Here is a 27,680-nt window from a genome sequence, read left to right on the forward strand (position 1 = left end):
GCTTCCGCAGTGTGCACTGTTTTGACGCCAACAGATGATAAATTTGTTCGCTAAAAGGAAGCGCTAGTACGATTCTAAAAAAAACCGCCTATGTTTCTGGATGATAACGTTGTTTCAGGCACACGGCCGGCAGCAACATGTTTACTTCCGTTCAACGCGCCAACGTGCACCACGTTTGCACTGTCATAGCCTCCTATATATAGATTATATAGGAGGCTATGGCACTGTACACGCCCTTGCTCTTTGTTCTTTATTCGGCAAATATTTTGAAGCAGTGGCTTGTCAGTTTCTGACTCAGTGAAGTTCCTCGGTGTGGCCACTATCTGATTATTTTCTGCCTAATCATTCGCGGGTGTGCTCAGTTCCGAATCCGATAGATTTTTTCTTGCTGCGCACAAGGCTTGAAACGTAGCTGTTTTGTACATTGTAATACCTTGTAGCAAATATATATTACAGCTAGTAACTTGCTTACTCTTGTGGACCATCACGAAACATTCAGCTTCGACCATTGGTGCGCCATAGGTGTAGTCCGTCATTTATTGTGTGTATACAGTGCGCATATATTCAAGTGTGAGTCCATTCACTTATTCTTGATACGTCGGCGATAGAGTGGGCGTAAGTTTTCCTGCCATTTGGACAGATGTGTATAGATAACGTGCGCGAAACTTATTATGACTGGAAGCGGCGCTACTCCCTTTGTCATTGTTTAACGAGTGGTACTCATTCTTGCCGACGTTCTGGACTCCTATATATAGATTATATAGGAGGCTATGGCACTGTACACGCCCCCCCTACGTACGCAACTCTGCACAAATCTAATCGGCATCGGCATCGAACAATGGCTGCAACCAACGTCGGCATTCCGCAACTAAGAACCGAGCACGGATGAGCCGGGCGAATCTCTGTTCTCTTGTACTGCCTTAACAGCCTTAACTGCGATAAGCGTTAACGGAGGACCACAGCTATCACGATGGATGTAGGCGAAGTTCGTATTGCAGATGATCGAGATTTCGAGCGCTTGAAAGCACTGGCCGACAAGCACGACGGCTGGAAAGTCGAGTACAAGAAGAAAGATACCACCGTGTGGACTAAATCGACGCAGCAAACTGAATTCAAGATGATAAAGGTAGGGGGGATTAGGCCGAAGTAGCATGCGGCAATTCACGGCTTAAGTTTTATTGCTGTCATGACGAGGAAAGTACTGTCCATGATGGTGTCTTTTCAGCTGCACACCGTGTACAAGGATGTCAGTCCGGCTTTACTGTTTGACGTTTTAATGGATCCACTGTATCGGAAAAAGTGGGATGTGTACGTGCTGGAAAGCTACGACATCGGATTCTTGAATCCTAACAACGACGTTGGATATTACGCAGGTGATGGGGCAGGCTACTTGATAAAATGTCTGTCGTACTTCGTTGTCTATGACTGATTCCGTGTTTCTTTCGTAGTTCGGTCTCCACCGCCTTTCAAAAACAGGGACTTCGTCCTCCAAAGATCCTGGCTACAAACGGAGAAAGAATGCCTCATAATAAACCATTCAGTGTTTCACGAGGTGAGCATGGGTTGCAAGACACTTTAGGCAGAAACAACTTATGGCGAAGGATATATGTGTTCCAACTACTGTCACTTCATTTGACTCTCACAACCGCTACTTTCGTGGGAATCTGCCAGTTAAGTACAGACTTCCATGAAAACTAAGTGGATGGGTTTTCGCAGAGGTTTCGTTCCTCGTATTCGAGCCACCGTAGTATGTATGTAGTAATACATATTTAATAACTGTTTGCTTATTTCAGTCTGCACCACCAAAGAAGGGTTTCGTACGAGCCGTTTCCTACTTGACCGGACTTATTGTTCAGCCAGACGGAAGTTGTGGTTCTAAGCTGACCTACGTAACGCAGTGTGATCCCAAAGGTAAACATGGAGCGATATTATAAGTGGCCAACGACAAATCATCCAGCCACAGCTTGAAGTCGTTACATAATTTTTATTTTGTTGTAACGTTGCTCTTCGTTGGGTTGTAAAAGTGTGGAAATGTTCATTGTACAGGTTCACTCCCGGCATGCTTTGTGAACAAGCTCACCCAAATTTTTGCTCCAAATGTAAGTAAATTGCAATTCTCTCCTTGTTTCAGCAGTAGCATCAAGTATGTTGAAACAAGGACAAGCGTGATTGTGCTGCCATTTTAACTTTGTAGATGGCAAAGAAGTTGCGAAAGGCTTGCCTGGAATACAATGACTGGAAGAAAGCTCACCAGCCCAGCTACAAGCCTTGGCTCCACCCAGAACAGATAAGCTTGCCAAGACTGGATGTGTCACGCTGTGTGAGTACAGGGCATCAGGAATTGCAGGAGGACATCCTGGATGAAAGTCTCGTTGAAGAGCAAGAGATTTGTGGCTTCGAGGACGATGACAACATGTAGTTGTGCTCAAGGGAGGCTGTGGATTGGGTTTGGTACTGTTTACTGAGCAATGGTCTGTGTCTAATCAAGGGCTGTGCTTGTCTCCAGTTATGCAGAAGTGAGCAGCAAACTGATAGTGTAACACCAAAGCAATACTGAAAGCTATAGCCAACCTGGTTCCTGTTTATGTAGTTCAGCTTTCTGAAAGCCAAGAAGCTGCTCATGAAAAGTCACTGTTGACATAAGCCAAAGATAACATTAGTCGGCCCTTTTGTGCGCACTTACTGAACGTGTTGGAACTCTTTCGGTGAAAACATTATTGTATCGAAATTACATAGATTCTGCCATTCAGCAGAACGCTGAGTGGCAAAAAACTGTTTATCCTAGAGGCTTGAGCTGCTTCTTGCCGGTGGGTCAATTGTCAAGGCCAAGTTTGTTTGCTGCAAGGTGTGCTATTGCATAGTTTTGTCTTTTACCAGCACCGGTGATGACATCTAACCTACTTTCCGAAGTGAATTTTATTTTTCGTCCTTTTTTCTCTGTGCCTGCAGGCAAGGCCTATGAATGTTCATATTCCTTTCCGTCCGAAGCTACAGGTTAAGTGATGTGTGATCAGCCTATTCACTAAATCTGTATGGTCATTTCTCTAGATCACATCACTGCCATTAACATGGACACTAGCATTAGCTGGGTATGTTTGCATTTTAATGTCAGTAATACTGTGGTATTCTTAAGATGCATCTGCCATTCTTGACAGGAAAGTATACTGGGCCTGCAGCATAAAAAAAAAAATGCATGCAAGATTGGAGATAATTATTTTTGTGTGACAAAATTGCACCTTAAGGGGTGTATTATTTTTATTAGTGTGGTGTTCCATAGCAGAGCAGAGGTAGAAGTCTGCGTGAGTACAAATTGGCTGCAATAGAACAAGTTAGTCCAATGATAACATCTCCACTGTCCATGTTGACTGCATTTCTTTATTGAATTGTATATATATATTTTTTTTTGTTCTAAAGCCTCTGTTTGGCTACCCCTACTCTGCACTGCAAGGTTACTCTGATGCAAAGCACGCCCTAGTAACTTGCAGGCTATTCAAGAAAGCATGCACGTTAATTAAATGACATTTTAAATATGTGCAGCACATTGCGATACAAGGGAATCCCATGATACACTGCATTATTCAGCAAGAGTCATTAAAAACCAAAAGATTGATTACCTACAAGCAGAAGCTAAGGCAGGAAAAGATTAATTTTGCTCACACTTCAGCAGCAGACACTGAGTTCTGCGGAGACTCGCAAAGGGCAGGGAGGTTCATGAAAGGGCAAATTGTCATCCACCTGACAGCAGCACGAAATTACAAAAGAAACCCATACGGGTTTCTTGGAAAGAAAGCTCCGTGTTGAGGAAAAATTTGTACTGGTCTAAACTCGGAGGACAAATTTTTCTTCGACTGCAAAGCTTTATCAGAAACCCGTACGGGTTTCCTTTGTAATTTCGTGCTACTGTCAGGTAGCTGAACATTTGCTCTTTCATGCATTTAGTGTTTAATTTAGTGCAAGTTTTTTGGTTTTTCTTATCCACTTTGCTTGTTTGCAGTAACCAGGAAGCTGCTGTTGGTTTTGGCAAAAATGAACAAGGCACCATAGCTAAAGTGGGGTAGTGCAGTGACATCACAAATTGTCAGAGAGCAGCAGTAAAACGTGGTGCATTGCTACTCAATAATGATTCCGTACATTGCAAATCAGTTCTGTGGAAATCTGCAATTGGAGGAAGGTTTCATGAGAGGGGGGCAAAATTGTCATCAATCTGACAGTAGCACTGGCACTAAAAAGGAATGCCTTTCTTTGTAGGTTGCTTTCATTTCCTTTGCAGCGTCACACAACTGTCAACTAGATGATTTTTTTTTGCTTTTATGACTCTTCTTATAGTTTGTACACTTAGCCTGAATTGTTGAAGCGCAGAGTAGACATTTCCTGTCGAGAACAGCCAAGCATGTGTTACATGCAGGTATGAGCTTACACAGAATTAAAGCTAGAGTTGCTCTCGTCTTGGCGCTAGTACAGCTTTCAGTTTATTATCAGTTCAACAAGAAATCTTGCTATAAATTTGGGATAACATTTTTTTATTAGGCTTGACACTTGGATGCAATGCATCTCTTGTGTCTTCCATAGGTGTTTTGTAAGGGTGCCACTATGAGCTTCATGGTAAACATTTGTTTGCCTCCTGGCAGTCCATAGAAACAGTAAGAACTGCTATGTACCTAGTACTAATAATGCATTTTTTTATGCTGTACTTTTTGTTTTGCCTTCTTAGTCAAGCTGGAGCCAAAGAATTGAGTTTCTGTCATCCATCTGCTGCTTACTCTCAGATGCTAACTTATTCAAGTTAAAACCAAGCAATCTATTTTTTCAGAAGGGCTTGTTGCTGGACAAGTTTGTATGGTTAAATATACATTTTTTTTTTTGCAGTGCGAGAAACAGACACCACACAGAGTGTGTCTGTTGTATTCTGTGCTTGGTGTCTGTTTTTCATGCCATAATAAAAAATGTATAGTAATCTGTTTTCTGTCATTCAGTTTGCGTAGACTGTGAAGATTCAGTTGGAACATGCAAAACAAAACTGCATGCACTACAGATATGAATTGACCATTCAGTTTCAGGTTGTGCTGATTTTCATGTGCACTTTTATGTCCCTGTACGTTTTAAACCTTTTGCACCTTTACTTTTTATATAAGTTCTCTTTATTATATTTATTGCCACTTCTGAGATTGATAAAGTTCCTCTTGTCTCCTAACTTATAACCTTGATGCCAAACGCTTTGTTCAGCAAAAGCACAGTTTCTGAGCTTGTTTTATGGAGATAAGTTTCCTTACCCATTAGTCTGGAAGCCCTTTGAAGTTCACAAAGAAAGGCTGATATTTTTTTATATATATGGATACAGTCTTCATTCTTTTGCAAGAGCTTTGAAGCCGCTGTTCATGTTACCAGACCTCTTGTCAGGTTCTACACTTGGGCTCCTTCTTTGTGGTATAAAGCCCAGAGGTTGAAAAAGACAGTGATAGAGTTTCAAAGCATCAGGCCTGCTACAGTAGCTTCACAGTAGGACCTCGTAACAGATTTTGTTGCATGCAAAGTGGCATGGAAGCGCTTGGGAAAGCCTGTCTACTGTAAGTTATGTTTCACATATCAAACCTTGGCAGACACGTCCCGAGACATTATAACTTTTGATACGGTTTGTCCTGTAGTTATTTGCACTGTTTGCTCTGCATAAGACTGGTGTGTTGTTTAGTTCTGGTGACCTTTGACTTAAGTCGGGTGTAACACACGGCAGGTGCTTTTTGCAGCATCAAGGCTCCAAGTTCCAAAGCGTGGGGTGCAAATGAACTCTCCTCATGAGATGTGGCACTCCTGCTATGGTGGTGGGAGATAATACCTCATTCATTCCCATTGCAGTGTACTAACATTCTTTCGCACTTTGGGCATCCAGCGAGGTTTGATTGCCATTAACATTTGGGGTAGTAATCTTTGGTGCATACAAATGCCAAAACAAAATAATGGGACATGGTACCATGCTTCTTCAGCCATATTTGTAACAACAGAAAGCTGTGTAAGTTGGTAAAGATTCATGGTACGGAAAGGCAGGCATGCTGTACAACCTTCAGAAAGACATATAGTGACTTCTATTAAACTTCTCATTATGTCCGTGTTTTGCATGCCTGCCACTTTGTACCCTGAATTCAGCCATGTTTGTTTTCTATTGGATTGATCATGTGTGTCACATTTTTAAGGGTCTCTTCAGTACATGAGGGCAGCATATGTCTTGCACCAAGCGATTTGCATAAGCTCTGCTAGCTCTCAGGAAAAAGAATTGTTCTCTTGCTTTTCGTCTTTCACTGTACTGTACACACGGTAATTGGTTGACTATACAGTGGGGGGTCTGCATGAAAATTTACAGGGCTCATATGGAAAATGTACATGAAGAGATGCACATGGCTTTCACTGTCTGAGCCATGTAGTCCTGGTGCTGAGGAAAATATTTTAATACTCGGAATGCATGAAGGTTGTATAGCTTTGACTTGATGTGAAAGTGTACAGATGGCCCATTGAGCGAAAAGGCTGGCGGCATTTTACCAGGCGAAACTTCCCATTGGCTGTGATGCCACGTAACGAGCGCATTCCCATTAGCTGCGACACTGGCTCGGGCTTGCTGGCTCTAGCCTCGACAAAGCAGAGCGGGCAAAAGGGTACACCTGCTGCCGTGGTATTGCATGAGGGGAGAGTTCATTGACGCGACACCACGTCATCCTCACTCTCGAAAGCCTGCATTCTAACTGTGCCTCGGTAAGGCCAAATCAAAACGCGCCAAGTGTCTCAACGCACTCGCTTGCCCATGAGGACCACCACTGAGTGGCATTCAATTGGACATTAATGCTTTCGCATTCACAACTCATAAGAAGTGCTTGGGTGTCCTTGTATTTTTGTGCACCTTTACTCTTGTTAGTTTATTTTCGCTACTTTAGCCCTTCCTGGTCTGTTACAGGGGAACTGAGAAAATTGAATCGGGAAGGAAGCATGTATGGACAGTGAGCAATTTGACATCCAGTGTGTTGGATTGTGATTTTATTTCCCTTTTCGTTGTCCTGTTCTCCACCTCGTCCAGTCGAGAGAGGCAGCGTTCGGAGTCCTTCAATTGTGGAAGTAATTTAGTAGTGCTATCAAGGAACCGGTTCAGCATGCATTTTTCAAGAAACTATCTGAGCGGTGTGGAGGAAAGTTGCAACAAGCTGGTCATCTCTGATGTTTGCAGTGCCTGGGTTGGCAGTGTGGCACATGAACTTTCCCCTCTTACATAGACCATTTCAGTTTTTGTTCAGTCCATGGGTACTGCCTTCTTGAAAGTGCTGGGCTCTTTTAAACGTCGGAGTCGAAAGGGCATTTCTGAACTGTTTCATAAAAATAGTCTGACCTGAGTAAGAAGAATAAGGGGGATCGAGGGGCTCGATTTTGGTCCACATCTTTTGCCGTGGCTGTGGGTGGCACTGGCTAACACTCCCTCTTGCAGACATAAATATCCAAGAACATTGAATGGATAATGACCACGGCAGTTTGCATTTGGTGGCATTACGTTGGTGTTAGTATAAAAGTGGCCAACTTCAAAATGTATTCTTGCTTTGCTGTCATTTCTTTGTTTTACACCAACAGAAGGAAGTAGCATCTGCTGGCAGCAGCCATGCTGCAGATTTCTAGTGGACGCTTAAGTGACACATTGTGGTTTACTTGACTTTGCTTTGTGTATTTACTGCCCCTGCCTCTGAAATTAGAGCTTATACAGTGGTGCTATGGCTGTTTGTCAGTCACCTTGCGAGCTGGGATTTACTGTCTTTTATTTTTTTTTTTTTTTGCACACAAACCTCGTAGCTTGCAGATTTACAATTTACCTTAAAAATCCCTGTTATATGACATAAGCATGAATGTACTACACTCTTTTTCCTAATTCTAAAGCTAGCTTTTCTGCAAGGAAGTTTTCTAAGCTAATGATGGTGTAGACAGTTTTGCAGTCACTGCATTGTTTGCATTTTATGAGATGAAAAATGTAGTTGCGATCTTCATGTTGAAACAGCAAGCCATGGACATGCACTGGCCGGCATAATTAGCATGTTGCACTTTAACAATGGGAGCTGTTGCTATTAGGCAAATGGGGTGCACTTGCGAATTAGAAGGGTGTATATGCCAGCCAATCTACCAGCATGATGGGAAGGATAAAAGTAATACTAATAATTAAAAAATAAACAGTGTTACTGGCATGTTGTATTGCCAGGGACGTGTTACTTTTGGAACATTAGTTTTTCTTGCACTCTGAGCACATAAGTTAATAGACATAGCGAATTGTGCTGTCCTTTGACTTTGGCCTGTCTAGTACTTCTCATGGGTAGTTATTGACAAAGGAATTGACACTAATTGGTACTGACTGATGGTCTTTTGAATTTGAATGTAATACGTGCAGCAGATTTTGCTTATCATGATCTCAAAAAGAATGCTCATATTATACGTGTGGCATATTATGGTAATGAGTCATTTGGCAGCAGCTGTATTAGTTGGACTGATTTAATGCACTGAAGTGTTATTGTGTGCTGAAGAAGCCATTCTGTAGCTCACTGTTCTGACATTTCTTCGCCTATAACTATTTAAAACATAAAATTTTGTATTATGTTTGCTTTTACCAAAATATTAAATATTGTAGTGAGAAGATGCCAATGGTTTTTGCTGGCTGGAATGTTCTTTAGCCATCAACTGAACCATTTGAAACAAAGGTGCCGTAGGTGCTCATGGGTAAAACAAAGGAGCAGCTTGTTGGTCGGCATGCCCCTTGAAAAACGCAGCAGGGCACTGTCATAGTACTCTCTTAAAAGACATTTAGACAAACTATGTGTTTTATATTATTTCACTTTTTTTTTTACTTCCTCTTTACAATACTTTCGATATTAACTTTTTGGTGGTAGCACAGCATGCAGTATCTGGGTTGCTTAACTCTTTCTCTACCGAGAACTCCAGGCTAGTCGTTCAAATACATACCGCTCCTACTGAGGACTAGCTGGGCTCGTCCATACTAAGGCCTGCAAACGCAAGTTCGGCTTCATTGTGCCTAAGTTAGTTCAGGCATAAGTTATACGGGCGTTAATCAAAGTGATAGTATGACTCTATTTTAGTGCAAAGAACATGCCTCAGCTAACCTTAAAGCTTTGCAGCTCTGCAGTGAAGTTTTGATTAGTACTTTGGGTAAGCAAACTGTTTATTTTTAAAGTATTGTTTAAAGCCCTTTCCTGAAATAAAAGACATTCAGTAGTATTTTTTTGGCTCTTTGCATATATGTTTGAACCAATAAAAATTATCTGGACATTTGGAATTGTGACAGATGCGATACATTGAGAGGTGGGCTGATGATTAGTTCAGTGCGCATTTATTTCAGTGTCGTCGTTGGTGGTTCAGAACACATTTCATGCTACAAATGCCCTCTGTTCAATCGGGCGTTGTTGAATACAATTTGTAAAGTGTGTGAATAACTGCCAGTGGGCTTTCACCTTACACATTTCCCAGGATGTGGCCCTTGTTAACATAAACTGTTGTTGAATTCCTGCTTGTTTATGTTATGAAAGAGCACTGTAAAGTTATATGTGCTTTTGGCTGTGGCCCTGTGGTACTAGAAGGTGCAAATTTTACACAGCCAACAGCAACTGTTGTGCTTCTGACAGGTCTTAATAGTATAAGCAGGAAAATAAAAAATATCTTAACAATGTTGCTTCATTTTGTCACTTTGTGCCTTTGATACCCTGATCAATCTGTTAAAAAATTGGTGTTATGCATGCATGAGCTGGAAAATAACATTTGATGCTGAATGACAGAGGTGTGTGGACGTCTAGGGGTGTTATTGTATTGAGGAGTTTAGTAATGGAGCGGTATACAGTTGTGGAAGTTTATGTGTACCATACCTCCACATTTTATTTTCAGTGTATATGTGCATTGGTTGTTAAGCATCACAACTGTCTCTTGTGTTGTTTATAGATAGTTGCCTGTTGTTTCATGCATCACTTCTGTTTTGTGCATGCACGACTAGGCGTTAAACATAGCAGTAGTGAAAATGAACATGCTTGCGCTAGGATTCACATAGTCTTAATGTGCATTGCATTAGGCAACACTAACAAACCTGGCAGTATATGTAGCTTTGTATTTAGTCTTTTCCTAGCTTACATGCCAAAGCTATATAGCTAAGTTGTTTTTTTGCACTTCTATGTCTCTTGGCCATAGGACACAGCTGCGCACATTCTCTTCTAAGTCTAGTCTCTTGATGTGTGGTTTTCTGCACTCTAGTGAGAACAGTGCAACAGAACCCTGTTACAGTGAATTTTCGTGGACCTAGACATGATGTTCACCATGCTCAATTATTGAGTGGCCCTTCTGCCGAGAGCAAGGTCACAGGATTTGGTACCTGACTGTAGTTGCATCTTGAGGCCAAAAATGAAAAATAAGTGCTTAATATCAGTGCTAGGTGAAGTTCATATAGATTGACAGAAACTTGGTTTATAGATACGTGATTATCGAATAGACAGGCCATTTCTGCTTTCTAGTAGCTGTCATATAATGGAAGGTGTGAATAGAGAGTGGAGTTCAGTTCGTATGTTAAAGGCAAACTGCAACAGAATTTCACTTTGTATAAATTGGTTATAAATGATAATTCTGATACTAAAAGCAATCTTGGCAACCTGTAGGTCAGGTGGTTAGCAGAAATGACTCAACCTCTGAGATCAGCGTGCTATGGATGCTGGTTAATCTTGGAAGTCATGCCCTGGTGCCCTGCTGATTCTCTAAGTCCCATTATTTTTTACAAATGGCAGCGTTTTTGTCTTGAGTTTCATAATAAGAAATGTTCAATTTTGCAAAGTTTTCATGATGTAGCCACTTGTATATTAAATGCAAAATTTTGTGAGGCTGTCTCATATTGATATCTGAAACTCAGCATTTTAGGTTGTGCACACAGCGCAGGCCTTTACAGCGCGTATACAATACAAATTAAGCATTTTGCCTTGATGCAAGCCTTTCTTGCCAAAAATAAAATAAAAAAAATATTGCAGTTGGTTTTAAGCACAAGAATATGAAGACACTTGACAAGCCTTTTTCATTGAATATCTGAAAAAAAGTTTTGGCTTAGTTACCCTTACATTTCTGGTTGGACCATACATAAGTACTCTTAAAGGACAATTTTCTCTACCTCATATTTCTTTCTTCATACTGTCAGTACATGTAAAGTGCTTGTCCAAATTGGCATGCACTTGAACAATATGTGCAGGTTCCCTGTAACAGAGTTCTACTGTGCTATGCAAAGCTGCAGTCGGCACTCCTTTGTGCTCATTGCGTGTGTTGTCCCAAGTGTTTTGTACTTATCACTTGGCCATATTTCCTTAGCCTAGGACACAATCTTATGGGCTTCCACTTAGCCACTTGCAGCTTGTTTACGCAACATAAAGTTATAGCAGTTTCCATGCATTGTGTGTGCTTCTGTACAGCACATGCTCACTGTCAATGCAACATTTTGCGGACATTCCTTCAAGTGTCTGTGATGATAGTTGGGTAGCACATCATCCGACAGCCTCAATTTTGAGACCTGCATTGTGCAGCCATCTTTACGTACTTGTTCCTTGACACAATTATAAAGTGTTTAATTTATCTCTGTGTACTGTAATATGATGCAAATAAAAAGATCACCCTGCCAAATGGTCATCACATTCTTGCACTTCCTAATGCTGGCGAGACATGAGCTAAGGAGCAGTCCCTCCTTTTTTTTCCTGCAAAGCATTGCAAACAGCAGCGCTGATAGTGTATTTGTGTTGACAGTTACCAGTCGGCCACGTTTGAAACTTTAAAGTCTGAATATTAATGATTGTGCAGGTACGTATCATGCACTCATTTGAACTGCCTATGTTTATAGTATAGTGTTGAAACCTGAAGGATGTTTAGGAGGAAGAAGTACTGTGGCGCAGATAAACTGTCAGAAGGAAGGGCAATTAATTGCCTATAAATCTTATATTAGAATGCCTCAAACTGCTAGGAGGCGCTGAAATGAGTGATTATGGCACTTGATAGCGTCCTAAAAAGCATAGAAACGGAAGTGAATTGGACATTCTTGCACTACTATATCAAATTCATTAGCACTTTCGCATAAGGCGTCTTTAAAAAAGCTCATGGGGCACCACTACATATTTAGTTGGTGAAACTAGAGTTGAACTATAGTTTAAGTTCTTGATAGTTAAAATGGGTGCCAAAAGAATCGCTACGAGGAGCGCAAGGGTGGATTCGTACGTTGTGCAGTCGAGATGCAAAGCTTATCAGAAATTTCACTGCAGAGCTTGTGGCCAAGTCTGGTAACGTGAAATCTTTGCCGCTATCAGCAACCTGTCGTACGTGTTCTAGGTCGGCGTTTTCACTGCTTTTCGAGCATCGAATGTCGTACCCGAAAACTACGACAGCAGTATTTCCAAAGTTCTTGAGGGCTTGTTTACGTCCGCTGACTGTTTAAAGCGACGCCAGTGACGGATCACGGCTAGCCACGATTCAATCTGTTGCTATGTATGTTTTCAGTGGTTTTCAATCGGAACAGGACCAACACAGTCTCGTACTGGACAAACTTATGGTACACATTTTACAGTGGCTAAACTTCAAATGACCGTCTCGTTGTAGTCTCGTCAGGAAGACGTGCCCAGACAAGATACGGTGGTCTAGCCATAGAACACCCATACAAGCCACCGTAGCCAAGAGGCGTCGGCCCAGAGGCGTCGGTCTCGACCCGTCTTGGCTGGAGCATGGCTGGAGTTGATGTTGGCTAGCGGCTAACGACTGCTGCTCAAATCGTATCCGTATCCAGAACTCTTCCTGTTTCTTTCTGCTTGTTTATGCGCGGGATACATGGCGGGACCGGGAGTAGAGATCGGCGATGTTGTGGCGGGAAAGTGTTGGAATGGGTCGTGACAGTGATTAAACTGGAAATGTAGCATTTCCAACAGCGAACTGCCCTGTTGTGGCCACCTGCTTCCTAATGGTGCACATTACGTCTACGGAAAGAAAATCGAGCCTACCATGCCGGCTACACAAGGTACGCCTGAATCACATACTCGACATAAGGGTAAAGAACCGAGCTTCTTAGTGCATATTTGCTCGTTTATGTTGCGGGTTATGTCCCGTTTTTTATTTTTTTCGCACAGTTCTCACGTAGCCATGTACGCACGTACTCGAGTGTCTCTCCTCACTTCTGTCCTGTATGCTTTTCGCAGATAACGGAAACGATCGCGTGAGATCGCTGCGGCCTAGAAAGCCAAGAGATGTTGCTTCATCCGACGATTGCAAGGGCAGTCAGAATGGCGAAGTATCCGAAGGACCCAGTGTTCACCGGCCGGCTCGCCAACGAGGCGCGAAGTTGTCAATGTCGTCGTCAAAACCAGCCGGAAAAAGTGAAGGCGCGAAACAAGGGGACACCTTCGTGAAAGTGCAAAAAGAGTGCCGTTTGGGAAGCCAAGCTTGGACGGACAAGTACAAACCTTCGAAATCGTGCGCCTTCGTCGGCAACGACGCGACGATTGCCGAACTGCGGTCATGGCTGTTGCAATGGAAAAACAAGCCTTCAAATGCAGAGCGATCCAACTCGCGACATTCGTTGAGTGATTCCGAAGATTCTACAGAGGGACTGAGTAATTGCTACTTGCTTGTGGGTCCTCCTGGTGTTGGAAAAACAAGTTCTGTTTACTACCTTGCGGAAGAACTAGGCTTCAAGGTGCTCGAAGTTCATGCGTCAAGCGAGAGACCGGGCAAGAAAATCCTGACCGAATTGCACGAAGCTACGCAGTCCCATCATGTGGAGGGTAGCAGACTGTTGTTTCCAGCTGTTGCAGCACCAAGCACCACCGCTAGCACGGACAAAGCGAAGGTTCAAAAGAAGGCGAAAAGCACCGGCCCTCTGCAGCAGATGTTTGAGCGAGCTGCTGCAAAAAGCCAAGAAAAGCCAGCGAAGATGGTTGGTGAGAGCACTGCTAAGAAGTCTGGCAAGGGACCTTTGGATAGCTACTTTTCTGCAAACAATGGTGCAAAGCAGACACCGAAGTTGTCTGCTTCATCGAGCACTTCCAAACCCACGACTAAAACAAGTCCTAAAGGGACATTACTTGAATACTTTGCAACACCACCGTTAAAGAAAGGCATGGACTTGATTGCAGCAAAAGAGACCAAGACCTCTGGCAAGCAACAGCGTTGCTCCCACGGTAGCAAAGGTTCATTGAAGAAGGTGCCTTCATCTGGTGCTTCTGATGGTGACAATGATGAGCTTGTTAGTGTGGTTTCAAAAATGAAACATGGAAAGGCTTTGGAACCAAAGTAACAAAAGGAAAGGCTGTTGAAACAAAAAAAAAGGGAAAGAGAGTGTGCACATTGTCTGAAGATGATGACGACATTATCATGGTTTCAGAAGAGACCAAGACCTCTGGCAAGCAACAGTGCTTGTTCCCACGGTAGCAAAGGCTCGTTGAAGAAGGTGCCTTCATCTGGTGCTTCTGATGGTGATAATGATGAGCTCGTTAGTGTGGTTTCAAAAATGAATCATGGAAAGGTTTCTGGAACCAAAGATACAAAAGGAAAGGCTGTTGAAACAAAAAAAAAGGGAAAGAGAGTGTGCACATTGTCTGAAGATGATGACGACATTATCATGGTTTCAGAAGCAAAAAAACCTGCACTGAAGCAGCCATCGCCTGAACCAGCCAAGGTGCCTGTGAAGAAACAAAAGGTAGATGAACTGCCCAGAGATAGTTCAATACAGAAAGTATTTTCTGTCAAGTCATCAGGACAGGATTCATCTACATTGACGTTCTCGAGCCATACAATCATATTATTTGATGATGTTGACACCATTTTTGAACAAGACGATGGCTTCTGGAGTGCTGTGGAATCTGTTCTGACGATTACTAAGAAGCCCGTGATCTTCACAGCCACCAGGAATCTCATGCAGATCAGGACGAAGCTTCCCAGTGGCTGTCCAGTAGCTGAATTTGCTCATCCAAAGCCAGATGAAGTTTCTAAGCTGGCTCTGCACATCTTCAAATCTGAAGGTCTGAATTTGCCATTCAGTGATAGTGTCAGTTTCTTGCTGCAATACTACCATTGTGATGTGAGGAAATGTGTACTACAGCTGCAGCTTGATACTGCACTGTATATACTGGGGCAACATACTGAGCACAATTTCCATGCCGACGCTGTACCAGTTGGAGATGACCTGTACAAGCTGCTTCACTCGAAAGTACTGGATACGTGTGTAATCACTCAGCGCAAGTTTGAAGAGCTAGGTTTGGACATAACTCACCTCTGTTTGACTAATGTTCTTCCATTGTCCACAATTCCTGTAACAATGTCACAGGAAGTGGATTCTGATGACGATGTGAATGCAGTGGAGAGCAATAATGCTTTCGACTCTAGCTGGCTTTCTGATGAAGGAAGCAGCGATGCCCGTGAATGCAAGCCTTTACCAGAGAGTTGCATCAAGGAGGAAGCGCATCCACAAGCTTCCTTAATTAGGCAGTGTTTATTTGAGCTCGCTGGTATGTTTGATGCCTTTAGCACTGTAGACTGCCTCTCTGGCTGTCTTGGCAGATGTGCCTACAGTACTTCAAGTGTACTACCTTTTGACAGTGTAGAAGCATGGCAGAATGGCAAGACCTTAGCACCAACTGTAGATGTAGGTGAGCTTACTGTGCCTTCTGCAGTGACTGATGCCTTAGCTTATATAAAGATGGGCTCTATGAAGCTGGCAACTTCCAAGCTTGAGAAGATACTCAACGGCATAGCGTGTCCTGTCCCAGAGTTGAACTTGGTCATTTCCCCTTCTGTTCCAAGTCTGTGTAACATTTATCAGATTGCAGAGGAAAACAGGTTTTGGAGTAAATGTCGCCAACATATCACAGACTCTGGGATTCCTCCATGTGCAGTGCTGAACAAACGTGCTGTGTCTGATTACATTGATGCCCTGCAAGTAATCTGCAAGTGTGAGAAGCGCCGAAAAAAACTGAAGGCTAAACGAGCACAGAGGTTTCTACATTATCTCAATTCTGCAGGAATATTCTTGCCGAGTCACTTGATCGCGGCTTTATGCAAGAATTTCTGCCTATAGTTCTGAGGAAGGACACTCCATTTGGATGCCACAACCCCTTTTTGGTTGGTTAAAGCATGCATGATGTGACTTCAGTCACAAGAATTCATTGTCTGCTATTTTATATAAGTTAATGGGGTCTTGCTAATGGGAGGACTTTTTACACTGTTAAAATAAATGCATCGTGCCATGTCCAGCCTGCATTTTTATTGTTGTGCTACATCTATAACAGCCACTGTGCTTCAGCTGTAGTCTAGACAGACTGATTTCACTTCAGTGTAGAACTCTTTGGAGGCGTCAGTGCCTTCACGTCCAACTCCAGACATCTTCATCCCTCCAAATGGCATGTGCAGGTGACGCACCATCCAGCAGTTGCACCATATGGTGCCAACCTAGGAAAACAATATGGTGTTACGACTTTGGGCATTTCATATTATAAGCATGCATTGAAACCATCAGCACAGCACTGAAGCTATAGGCAAATTTTGAGCAAGTATGTGTTATTTTAGCTTCTTTTATGCTGTAGAGTGAAATGCTGTATTGGTACATAGGTAATAGTTTTCATAAAATTCAGTGTGCATGAGATGAACTAGTGCAGGCTTTTGTGACATGTAAATATGTATTCTGTCTTCTACGACAACTTGCTGTTACTAGATGTGGAAATATAAGATTGCTCCGGCCAAGTAACTGAGTTTGGACTTAATTTATTGTACTACATTAAGACACGTTCCCTTTTCAAAATCTGCCATTTCCTACGACCGTTTTGTTTGGGAGTTGTGCACTTATTAAGGTATGAGAATGGCAAACAGGTGTCTTGCTGTGTGTGAAAGCTTGTCATGCCAGAAAGGATGCAAAAATGAAATATTGACAGCAATGCCACATTGAAAATCCCATCACCAGCTCCTTGTGACAATGAATTTTAGTAACCCTTCTGTTGGCGCTTGCTTACTGTTTACCTACGAAAAATGTGTTGCATTGCATCTGAATGTAAGCAAGCACTCGGCCTTGTAACCTTTATGGAATTTTCCTGCTCAGAAAGGAATGAAATATGTGGAAATAGTGAAACTTCATGGACACAACCGCACTCATGGCGCAGGCCCCCGGTGTGTAAGGTTTAAAACATATTGACCTTAAAAGGACTGTCTGCTATCTAAAACGTTTCTAGGGCTTACGATGCCAATGGAAGATCTCAAAATAGGAAAATTATGTTTTTATCCTTTAATTTGCAAAAGGATTACATTAGCTGACAAATGGAAATGAAACAAACCTTCTACAAACACATGTCACAAGCACATGTGCCTTGCCTCCTTAGCAATCTTCAAAAGACTGTCACTCAGCAGCAGCAGCCCGAATACCAGGAAATACTTTGAAATCTGTGACTTGACACTAATGTACTGGTGCTAGGGTTTCAGCTCAAAATTAAAAAAAAAAAAAAAGTTTAGCCTTCATTATCTCATTAATTAAAAAAAAATATATATATATTTTAAAGAATGCTTCACCAGTCTAAACTAATTTAGTGCTTAAAACAGATACCAGTTGCCAACTCATATTTAATCCTCAAGTACAGCATAGCTTTCTTTCGCTTATATTTTATTACGAAGGCCATGCTAGTCTGGGGTTAGCCGTCATTATGGCGTTGCAGAAGACTGGTTCAGGAATTCTAAAATTGCACCATGATTAAACAACTATTTTCTACTTTATTTTTGGTTGTGTGACAATCTGCTTTTCATAAGTGTAACCTATAGCCCGACATTTGTTTAGAGCCATTTAAGGGTACGCTAAAGAGAAACAATAAACCAATGTAGAATAGTACAAAGAAAAATGTATTCTGTCGGAACACTACATTAATTTCGAGGTGATAGGTTGATTATTAAAACAAAAAAGGCCTATGTGCCATTTTTGAATTTCACACTGGAACCCCAGCGTCAGTGTGACCTCATGGATCTCAAGTTATTTTTTTCATATTTGGGCAATTCCGGCTCAACTTCTCAAGTTCAGTGTTTGGTTCTTTTAGGATACAATGGGCAGCCCATCTTTATCGATAAGAAATTAACTAGGCCAGAGCAGGCACCATCAAAATAGATGACGTCATGGTGAGCTGGTGTGTGGTGTGGTGGTGTCGGCCACACTCCCTGCACTGTTGCATTTTTTTCGTGTTCTTCCATGTTTTTCTGGCCTAACGAACCTCTCCTCATGTTAAGAGTGGAGTAAAGTAATTTAGTAACACGGTTTAAATTCTTTTTCTTTTTAGTGTCCCTTTAAAAAAGTACTGACAAAATTTCTTTTTACCTTATTAGACAGCTGCCATAACTCAATTCCTTGAGTGCATAACAAATCATTAACCATAGCATCTTTTAATGTGATGAATTCGAAACGCACACCAAATAGAGGGCGGCTGCGGCATTGTTGACTAGGGCTCCCCTGCACTTCACGAAAATTGAGGCGTGTGGTCAAATACCACTGATGTATCCATGGATGCACGAATTGGTGCGCTGGCGGAAGTCGCAACGTGATCGTCTTTACAAAAGCTTTAGACAACGGTATAAAAGGGTACGGAAGGGCATTCCAAAAAAATGGACAGCAGAAGCCAAGCTTATCCCATGACAAATGCAGAGAAGCAGAGTGAATAAAGAGGGAACAATGGCCAATGCGGTGCACGCCTAGCTTTAGTGGCTTGTGACCACTGGACCAAGCTGACAGAGGTGTGCACCTGTTGTTTTTTATACCACGTGACCACTACTTCTAATTTCTGGTCAACACATCCTACGCCATGCAGCTGTAGTCATTTTTCTTGCGCTAAGTACTGTAGGACGCAACAGAGACAAAACGAACACTGGATATGAAGCAGACACGAAGTGACACAGGGGAGCGCAAGCTACCAACTGGTTTATTGTCAGATTATACCACAGTATTTAAAGCACAAAACGACGCATTGCGACTTTGTGAACTATGGTTATAGCAGATCCTCTCAGATTACATTCTTATGTTTCTGGTTATTATTCTGTCGGTGCGTTCTGTGTGTGTATGCATTCCTTGTGTAAGTGATTTCAGCTTTAGTCAGTATGACTGAAGGCATGCTCACGCAGTTGTCTTTTTCTTGTATTTCTAAAGCCTCTTGGATTTTTCTGTTTGTCTTTTTCTTTAGCGACGACTGTCGTCTTGTCAAAGTAAGCTGTGCATTTGCACGTTCTACGATGCATGGCCAGATTGCTGGATGTGGCAATTCGCTCGCATGATGGCAGTTGGTAGTTTGCGCTCCCCTGTGTCATTTCGTGTCCACTTCATATCCAGTGTTCCTTTCGTCCCTGTTACGTCCTACAATACTTAGCGCAAGAAAAAGGAAAGCACACCAACTAGCCCAATTCATAGCTCTTCTGAAGCTGTAGGTTTTGGTGAACGCTTTTAACAGTCATAAATAAAGGATAATGTAAAATGTAATGAAGGGTTTGTTGTGTGGACTAGGAACTATGGCACGGTGCCATTGTTAAGGGCCGGCAACTATTTGACTAGGAAAAAAAATAGATATATCATGACTATATAAAGCCAGCAGGCAATGAAGCCAAGGAAAGCATAGGGTAATTAGCTGTGGTTGAAATTGAAAATGTAGAAAATAATGAAGAAAAAGGGAAATAAAAGTAGATAAAAAGGTAACTTGCCCTCAGTGGAGACTGAAACCACAACCTTTGCAATGCGCGTGCAATGCTCTACCAATTATGCTGCAGTGACGGCCATCAATCCATCTACTAACTTGGGTATTTATGTGTACTAGATATAGCCTTGGGAGTGTTAGCCAGCGCCACTCAGAGCCATGGTGAGCAGATGTGGAAGATCCTTTTTTTGCCTGATGGCGTCACGTAACACGTGAAATTAGGAGGGCAGGCACGTGGCTAATAAACCCTTGTATGCTACCTAATGGCATCAAGGCTGCCAAATTCCCTTGCTATGAATGAACGAGGCTTTTATATTTAATGCATAAATATATATGTATATTCGAAATTTTTGTGTCTACTTCTCTAAGACACGAGACCATATGCCATAAATGAGTTTAGATGATTGCTTTTTGAAAGATTGCGCTGCTTTGGGGCAACTATGCTGTGCTCGTTGACCCATAATGGTGTGTTGGTATACCTCAAGACGCTGAGCCATCTTGTGTATGCGGCAGACATCCTTGGACCAGATGCTGGCGCAAAGTCCGTACGGGACTCCATTGACTTTCTCGACGACCTCGAGGTCAGTATCGAAGGGTGCCAGGCAGGTGACTGGCCCGAAGATCTCCTCTTGGATGCAGCGCGATGTGTGTGGCAGATCGGTAATGACAGTGGGCAGCAGAAAGTACCCCTGCAGCGTGGCATGATAGAACGTGGTTCTGTGGTGCGTTGCCTCTCCACATAAACATTTATCTTGTACACAAGTGCTCTCGAACAGCTTGATGCAGCTTGGTTGCAGCGTAACCTTCCTAGAAGTCGTATACATTCAGACAACAGGGTGCAGATCAAAACGTGAGGCATGCAATGACGTTGCAAAGCATTCGCTCCATTATATCAATGACTACTAGCTTGTTTTTACAATGGCGGAGGGTACTAGCTGTTTGCACCCGGAGCATTTACTGGTTGTGCTTTAGGTTTTGGATATATGGATTGTCTTTGCACACTTGAATGTAAGAGCAAATTATATGGCAATGCAAATAGAATACGGATCATGCCGTGTATGTGACATGGCATGCCTAACTCTTGCTGATTTGGATTAACTCTCCTTGTCGCTCACATTCTTGTAATGTAAGAGCAAATTATATGGCAATGCAAATAGAATACGGATCATGCCGTGTATGTGACATGGCATGCCTAACTATTATTGATTTGGATTAACTCTCCTTGTCGCTCACATTCTTGTTCTCCTTGGGCAACTCTGGCTCCTCCCTGAGGCCACCGCAGAGCACTTTGCCGCCGTCCTCCATGGCAAGCTTGATGTAGAACTTGACCTTCTCCAGGTGCTCCTTGCTGACCAGTGCACCCATGAAGACTGACTCGCTCTGCGGCGGACCCACCTTCAGCTTCCTGCAATAAAGGGCACAAGCATGGCAGGGAAAGGCTAAATCGTTTCTAAGCAGAGCAGAGAAATCTGGAACATAAGGATTCCAACTCTCGTTTACAGACTCGTCCAGAGCACAAACTGTGGCACTGGTGATGTTGCAGAGTGCTGCTGGGGAACTTGAAAGCGGCGTCGTCACCCGCCCTTTAAATTTGAACCTGACTTATCTTCGGTATGTCTGCAAGTAAGCTGTAAGTTTTGTGTGCGCCTGCATTCAGAGCTGGCTTCTGCTTGGGAACTGAAGGATGCTGGTCATTCAGGAAAAATCCTTAGCAATGTGGAGTGCTCCACAGTGCATGACGTATATATTGGGAGTTGTGCATGGCACTGGCGACTGTTTTGGTGGTTAAGATAGTTGAATCGCTGCCAGGGCCTACTAAAGCGTCAGCACCATGCCAATCAGAAAGGGGCACGTGGTTACACACTTTGGCAGAATGATGCTAAATCAGCACATGCGATGAGAGTACCATGGACATGGCGTGAAGAGAACAAATTCGCATGCTTGAAAAATGATGCTTTTGTGGCTTGTACAAGCCATACAAGAATAACTAATTTAATTTCCTGTTTTACGGATGCCAAATCGTGATGCAGTTTTTGTGTATATAAAACATGTAGAGTCCAATGCAATACCAGAATGCAAGCTTTGGTTTCGTGCGGTACGTATGGCCCACAAACAAAAATTTGGGCCCCAGGTACCGTATTTGCACGATTCTAATGCGCACATATAAAAAAATAAAAGATGCGTTCAAATTTGCATGCGAGTTACAATCGCAACTAATTCCACTCAAAATGAGGAGTGAAGCCAATTCTTACTAAAAGAAAAGTTCAATGCAAGGTAGCTAGTCACGCTGCCATCTGTCGATGGCACTGTCGATGGCAGCGTGGCTAGCATCGCACGGTGGCCCACGGAGGCCCACCGTGGTTGCATGAGCTTTCAAGAAGTGTGGCATTTCTAATGCATTAAATGAAACTGAAGATGAATTTCTGGAGTCGGTAGACAGCGAAAAGGAGGTGTCGATGGAATCTGATGGCGACAAGCCGCTAAGATTCAGCTGTGCACATGTGTGTGTGCCTCTGTATGTTCCGTAAAATTGTTCCAACACGGTACGCGTTGACTCAGGTTTCGTTACTTGACGTGCACGGTATAATTGGCACCAAGTTATATTTTTGGATATTTTGCAGTAATATAACCGCGTTACAATCGGTGGCACAGTAGAATCGTGTAAATACGGTATTTCCATAACTGATATTGCTTTGTACTAAATTTTAAAACTTTACCTTGATTCTTGAACGAACATCTCTGTGAACTTCTGGTAAATTTTCTTGTGGATGTAGATCCGACTCGTACAGAGGCATATTTCACCCTGGTTCAGAAAACTGGCCCTGTATCGGATGAAAAAAAGAGAATGTGCTGCATACCTATGGTGGTACATCAAACATCGTTCAACATCTGTGACTCACCATGGCGGCTCAGTGGCTACAACGTTCATTTACTGAAGTTGGGGGTTCGATTCCATGGTCGTGGAGATCGCACTCCCATGTGCACATTAAAAAAAGTTTCTAGGAATTTATCAGAAGTCTCCTCTAACACAGTGCATAACACAGAAAACCAAGCCTTAAAACAAAGTGTTAGGGTGTTGGAGGGTAAGCATGATGCTCTGTGTGCGGAGCTGAAACAACATGAGACTAGACTTATGCAAAGTGAACAGCACTCGAGATGCAATAACGTAGAAGTCAAGGGCGTGCCACATGCTTCGAACGAAAACATCAAAGAAATCGCCAAAAAACTAGGACAAGCTGTAGGCATGCCTCTTGAGGACTCTGACATTGCAATCTGCCATTGTGTTAAAACATCAGGCAATACTACTGCCCCTAACATTGTCATTCAGTTTGCCCGAAGATCATCGCGAGACTCCTTCCTAGACAAGGCTAGGAAACTATCTTCCGATGCATTGGGATTTTCACTAAAAGTGCCCGTTTATGTAAACGACCATTTGTGTCCTGCCATGAAGCGGCTATTCGGTGCCGCGAATGAAAAGAGGAAAGATTGTAAATGGCAGTATGCGTGGACAAGAAATGGCAAGATATTCGTTCGCAAATCGGCTGGGACGCCTGCTGTTCCCATAAATAGCCTGGATGACTTAAGGAACATCGTCTAAGAAAAGCTCAGTTGTTTTATGTTTCCCTTTTGTGTGTTTGTGTTCAGTTATGGGTTTTTTATTAGATGATGTTAACATACTGTTGAAAGCAAAAAGACCATCACTGCCATTTTTTCACCAAAATGTTCGTTCATTAGTAAATAATACCCGTGTCACACGGGCGTTTGGAAGGCCTTCCAACCAATAGTCAGTTGACTCAAAGGTCAAGTTCGAGCTGCTACACGTGCGGTTTCGAAGGCCGCCGAGTCAATAGTCTATCGAGTCAACGGAGCACCCTACAACTCTATTGAAATCTGGATGGCCTTTGAGCAACGGAAGCGGAAACAGCGCGAACATGCCGTCTCGTTCACAGTGTGCTCGTACTCACGGTTAGAAAGAGCAAATCCAACCAAAATACTCTAAAAATACCATACATGACTGTTATTAATTATTCAATAAACTATTTTTCGCCACTTCATATGTGCGAACTGCACATACTCTCGACAACAGCGACGTGCTTGTGTTCATTCCTTCCTCCATGTTGTCTAGTACACTCTCCCTCTACTCCATGTGTTGCCGGATTCCGTCATATCGCCGCCATTTCGCAACATAAAATAAATTATAGCGTTTTTAAGTGGTTTTAATGTTCTTTAACTTTTGGTTACATGAAAACGAAAATAAAGATCCGCAGCGCGACACAATTTTGCGAGAAACGCCTGAACCACTCAACGGCCTTTCAAAAGTGCCGTGTAGCAGCGCGACAACTCCTTCGAGTCGATAGAGTTGTGGCGTTTCGAAGGCCGTCGACTGGAAGGCCTTCCAAATGTACCCGTGTGACACAGGTATAAAACTGATGAAATGGAAATGCTCCTGGAAAGCATAAACGTGCCGTTCACGGTTATAATGCTTACGGAAACGTGGTACACTAACACGTCACAAGTGTTTTGTCCCCCCTGCTATCAAAGCTTCTATCGAAATCGGGAAGGAAAATGCGGAGGCGGTGTTGCTATTTTTGTAAAGGAGGGCATCACATGTGAAATTGTGGACGATTTCTGCGCTATAAGTTCTGATATCGAAGTACTTACACTCCAAAACCGCGACAATCTTTTTTGTGTCACCTACCGGCCACCCTCCGGTGATTTTAATCGATTTTTGAGTTTCACCCGAAAGCTTTTCAGTCATGTTGCGAAAGAAAATTTTAAACTTTTTCTAGGAGGTGACTGCAATGTAGACATGCTTACGCACACGCACCATAAGCAACAATTTCAGGACCTGATGATCGCGAACAGTTTGAGCAATGTAATTGCAGCGCCAACACGTGTTACTCAAGGAACTGCCACATTGTTAGATATTTTTATCACAAACACTTACTTTGATGATGTAATAGCGGATATTATTTATACAGATATCAGTGACCATTTAGGTATTGTTATGTTAATCAACAGTAATTTCCGTTTAGTAAAAAAGAGCACACCAATTCGCTATGTTCAAGACATAACAGCGCATTCTCTGGAGGATTTTCGCAGCTCCATCAATTCGCAGCAGTGGGACAATGTTTTAAATTCAACCAATAGTGAGAGTGCATACTCCGCTTTCATCATTACATTTAAAAAAATATACCATGACCATTTTCGCCTAAAAAAGTTAGAAAAAGCTTCGAAAGCGCGTAAACCTTGGGTTACTCATGAATTATTAAACATGATCAAGCATAAGAATGCGCTGTACGCCCATTTTGTTAAACATAAAAATCCAGCTAGTTTGGAAAAATATAAGTCGTACCGAAATAAACTTACAAGTAAACTGAAAACAGCTAAAAATTTATATCTACAAAACTTATTTTCAGAACCGGCGCCTACGCGATCCGATGTGACATGGAGAAATTTAAACTTTTTGCTAGGCCCTGGTAAACCTCACATTATTCCCGATAACTTTATACATCAAGGTAAACAGCTATCTGGCACAGCACTAGCAGATGCTTTTAACGATTTTTTTGTTCAACAAGTTAATCCCTGTAGTGATTTACAGAGTAGTCATTATGATGCTTTGCCCATTAAAAACATGAGTGCGAAGTCATTTTTCTTCACTCCTACGAATTGTGCTGAGGTTTTCTCTTTTATAAGCTCTGTTAAAAGTAGTAAATCCCAAGACACAGATGGTATTCAAATTGGACCTGTAAAGCATGTCCTTGACATCATTTGTCCTGTCCTTACTCACATTTACAACTTGATTCTATCATCTGGTCAATTTCCGAAAGACATGCAAATTGCTCGAGTGCAGCCTGTGTTTAAAAAAGGCGAAAAAACTTGCTGGGCAATTATCGTCCAATTTCGATCCTACCAGTATTTTCAAAAGGCATTGAAAAAATAATTCACGCTAGAATAGTATCATATCTTTACAAAAATAATTTGTTAGGCGATTTCCAACATGGCTTTAGGAAGCATCGTTCCACCGAAACAGCTCTTTTAATTCATAAAGAAACAATTCTACAGGCGTTCAGCGATAAAATATTACTTACGGGAATATACATAGATTTTTCTAAAGCATTCGATCTTGTAAATCATAAAATTTTATTCGTTAAGCTGCTAGCTTATGGTATCCGTGGTATCGCCTTGGAGCTCTTTGAATCTTATTTATCGCATCGAGCACAATATGTCGAGTTGGAAAGGGAAAAGTCCAGTCTTCGGGCTGTAAGAGTTGGAGTTCCGCAGGGAAGCATCCTTGGACCACTCCTGTTCATAATGTTTGTAAATGATATGCCAGCAAGTTCAGTACGGGCAAAATTTATTTCTTATGCTGATGATACAGCAATGTTTATTACTGCTACGTCAGAAACTGAACTACAGCTTCAGGGGAACAGAGCGTTAAGAGAATTTAAAGATTGGGCTGATGCAAACTGTCTGCGAATAAATGCCAGCAAGACAAAAGTTGTTGTCTTTATGCAAAGAGGCAAAAAATTACGAAGTTCAATAAACATGAAAATAGGTACGGATCAATTAGAAATTGTTAACACGGTCTCTGTCTTAGGGGTAACATTGGCTAAAGATTTAAGTTGGAATGATCACGTAGAACATGTAAGTAAAAAGCTATCATCTGCTGTAGGCACAATAGGTCGATTTAAATCCTTTCTTCCTGTTAAAATTAAAATTTTACTTTATAATACTTTAGTATTGTCAGTTCTGCAATACTGTAACCTCGTTTGGGGCACTACTAGCAAGGTAAACCTTATGAAATTGCATTTGCTCCAGAAAAGAGCAGTGCGATACATTGCCAATGTCCCTCGTTTATTTTCTACGACAAATCTGTTCTCAAAGTTTGAAATCTTGCCTGTATTCTTTTTATACAACTATCGTTTAATTTTGAGCTACAGGTCATATTTGAAGTCTAATAAATCTATTGTGTTTTCTCTGGCCGATTTAAAAGCAAACCGTAGCATCCGTGATACTAGGCATAAAGAGGAATGGCACGTCCGCACACCTCGGACCAATTACGATAAACAATCATTAACACATACAGTACCCATTCTACTTAATCAACTCGCACAGGAAGACTTTGATCCTTTATGCAATTCCAATAACGAAATAAGACTATTCAGTCAGTTATGCCAAATAGACTAGTATGTCATAAAAGTTTTGTTTACATATTGCAGTCATGAGTGCGTGATAGCACACCTGTACATACGTGTATATAGATCTGTGTGCATTGCTTATGCATATGGTCTGTATCTGCATGCGTGTATATAGGTATAAATGCGAAATTCTATGTGTATATAAGTATATATGTCTTTGTGTAATTTTATACTAGATTTTCTTTTGTTGAAAGTGAATTTTGTTTCCAATATTACTTTGTTGCAAGTGTTGCATTTTTCGTAATGTTTCTGCAGTGCTCTGCTGTCAAACGTATACGGGGGCGGGACCCTCGTCAAGCTGTACCTCAGCTTTTAGTCCTGTCTCCTCTTTTTCAATGTGAAAAGAAATAAAAACCATTCATTCATTCATTCATTCATTCATCTCAGACCACATGTTGTGGGACGTTAAACCCCACATTTTAATCTACAACTGAAGAAAGCTTTACGTTTCTTTCCCAATGGAGCCTGTACGCAAGCAACAAAGCTTTATTTAACATGCTCTCCCGCAGACAATGGTTGCATGAGCTTTTTTTAACATGCTTGTCAATTCTCTGCTGTTCCGTGTTTGCTGCTGCTTGTGTGCTGTGTCTCGTATCTCACTAAGGGTGTGTGCTAAACGCAAGCTTTCAATCCCTTCTCCCCCTTCCCCAGTGCAGGGTAGCCTACCGGGCTCAGCCTGGTTAACCTCCCTGCCTTTCCCTTATGACTTTTCTCTCTCTCTCTCTTCATTTAACATGCATGAGGAAAATGTATGAGC

General features: G+C 42.1%; 4 protein-coding genes across 6 annotated transcripts in view; 3 read left to right on the forward strand and 1 right to left on the reverse strand.

Moving 5' to 3' along the window:
• Positions 1 to 805: 805 nt before the first annotated feature.
• Positions 806 to 11,664, forward strand: LOC119450271 (START domain-containing protein 10-like). Its single transcript, XM_037713683.2, has 6 exons — positions 806 to 1,126; positions 1,226 to 1,373; positions 1,449 to 1,552; positions 1,794 to 1,911; positions 2,047 to 2,099; positions 2,195 to 11,664. The coding sequence occupies exons 1-6, from the start codon at positions 971 to 973 to the stop codon at positions 2,417 to 2,419; spliced, it is 804 nt and encodes a 267-aa protein (XP_037569611.1). The 5' UTR covers positions 806 to 970; the 3' UTR covers positions 2,420 to 11,664.
• A 1,156-nt stretch (positions 11,665 to 12,820) lies between these two features.
• On the forward strand, positions 12,821 to 14,321 carry LOC119448712 (ATPase family AAA domain-containing protein 5). Its single transcript, XM_037711935.2, has 2 exons — positions 12,821 to 13,039; positions 13,218 to 14,321. The coding sequence occupies exons 1-2, from the start codon at positions 13,024 to 13,026 to the stop codon at positions 14,312 to 14,314; spliced, it is 1,113 nt and encodes a 370-aa protein (XP_037567863.1). The 5' UTR covers positions 12,821 to 13,023; the 3' UTR covers positions 14,315 to 14,321.
• LOC119450270 (uncharacterized) lies at positions 14,321 to 17,512 on the forward strand. The gene has a single exon (XM_049665759.1). It carries the CDS (start codon positions 14,375 to 14,377, stop codon positions 16,091 to 16,093), a length of 1,719 nt encoding a protein of 572 aa, XP_049521716.1. The 5' UTR covers positions 14,321 to 14,374; the 3' UTR covers positions 16,094 to 17,512.
• The window catches only part of LOC119450269 (2-aminomuconic semialdehyde dehydrogenase), a 58,397-nt gene continuing 46,976 nt past the window's right edge, over positions 16,260 to 27,680 (reverse strand). For all 3 annotated transcript variants that reach the window (XM_049665758.1, XM_049665757.1, XM_037713681.2), the window contains exons 8-11: positions 22,439 to 22,543; positions 20,955 to 21,126; positions 20,201 to 20,410; positions 16,260 to 16,464 (exon numbers count right to left, since the gene is read on the reverse strand). In XM_049665758.1, coding sequence (XP_049521715.1) covers positions 16,315 to 16,464; positions 20,201 to 20,410; positions 20,955 to 21,126; positions 22,439 to 22,543 — 637 coding nt within the window. In that variant the 3' untranslated portion in view covers positions 16,260 to 16,314. The remainder of the gene's footprint in view (positions 16,465 to 20,200; positions 20,411 to 20,954; positions 21,127 to 22,438; positions 22,544 to 27,680) is intronic.

The sequence above is a fragment of the Dermacentor silvarum genome, chromosome 4 (assembly GCF_013339745.2).
Source record: "Dermacentor silvarum isolate Dsil-2018 chromosome 4, BIME_Dsil_1.4, whole genome shotgun sequence".
NCBI classification, from domain to species: domain Eukaryota; kingdom Metazoa; phylum Arthropoda; class Arachnida; order Ixodida; family Ixodidae; genus Dermacentor; species Dermacentor silvarum.

Coding starts and splice junctions, on each gene's coding strand:
- LOC119450271 (XM_037713683.2), top strand. CDS start 971: ATGGATGTAGGCGAAGTTCGTATTGCAGATGATCGAGATTTCGAGCGC. Junction 1,127..1,225: donor CTGAATTCAAGATGATAAAG/GTAGGGGGGATT, acceptor GTGTCTTTTCAG/CTGCACACCGTGTACAAGGA. Junction 1,553..1,793: donor ACCATTCAGTGTTTCACGAG/GTGAGCATGGGT, acceptor TGCTTATTTCAG/TCTGCACCACCAAAGAAGGG.
- LOC119450270 (XM_049665759.1), top strand. CDS start 14,375: ATGATGACGACATTATCATGGTTTCAGAAGAGACCAAGACCTCTGGCA.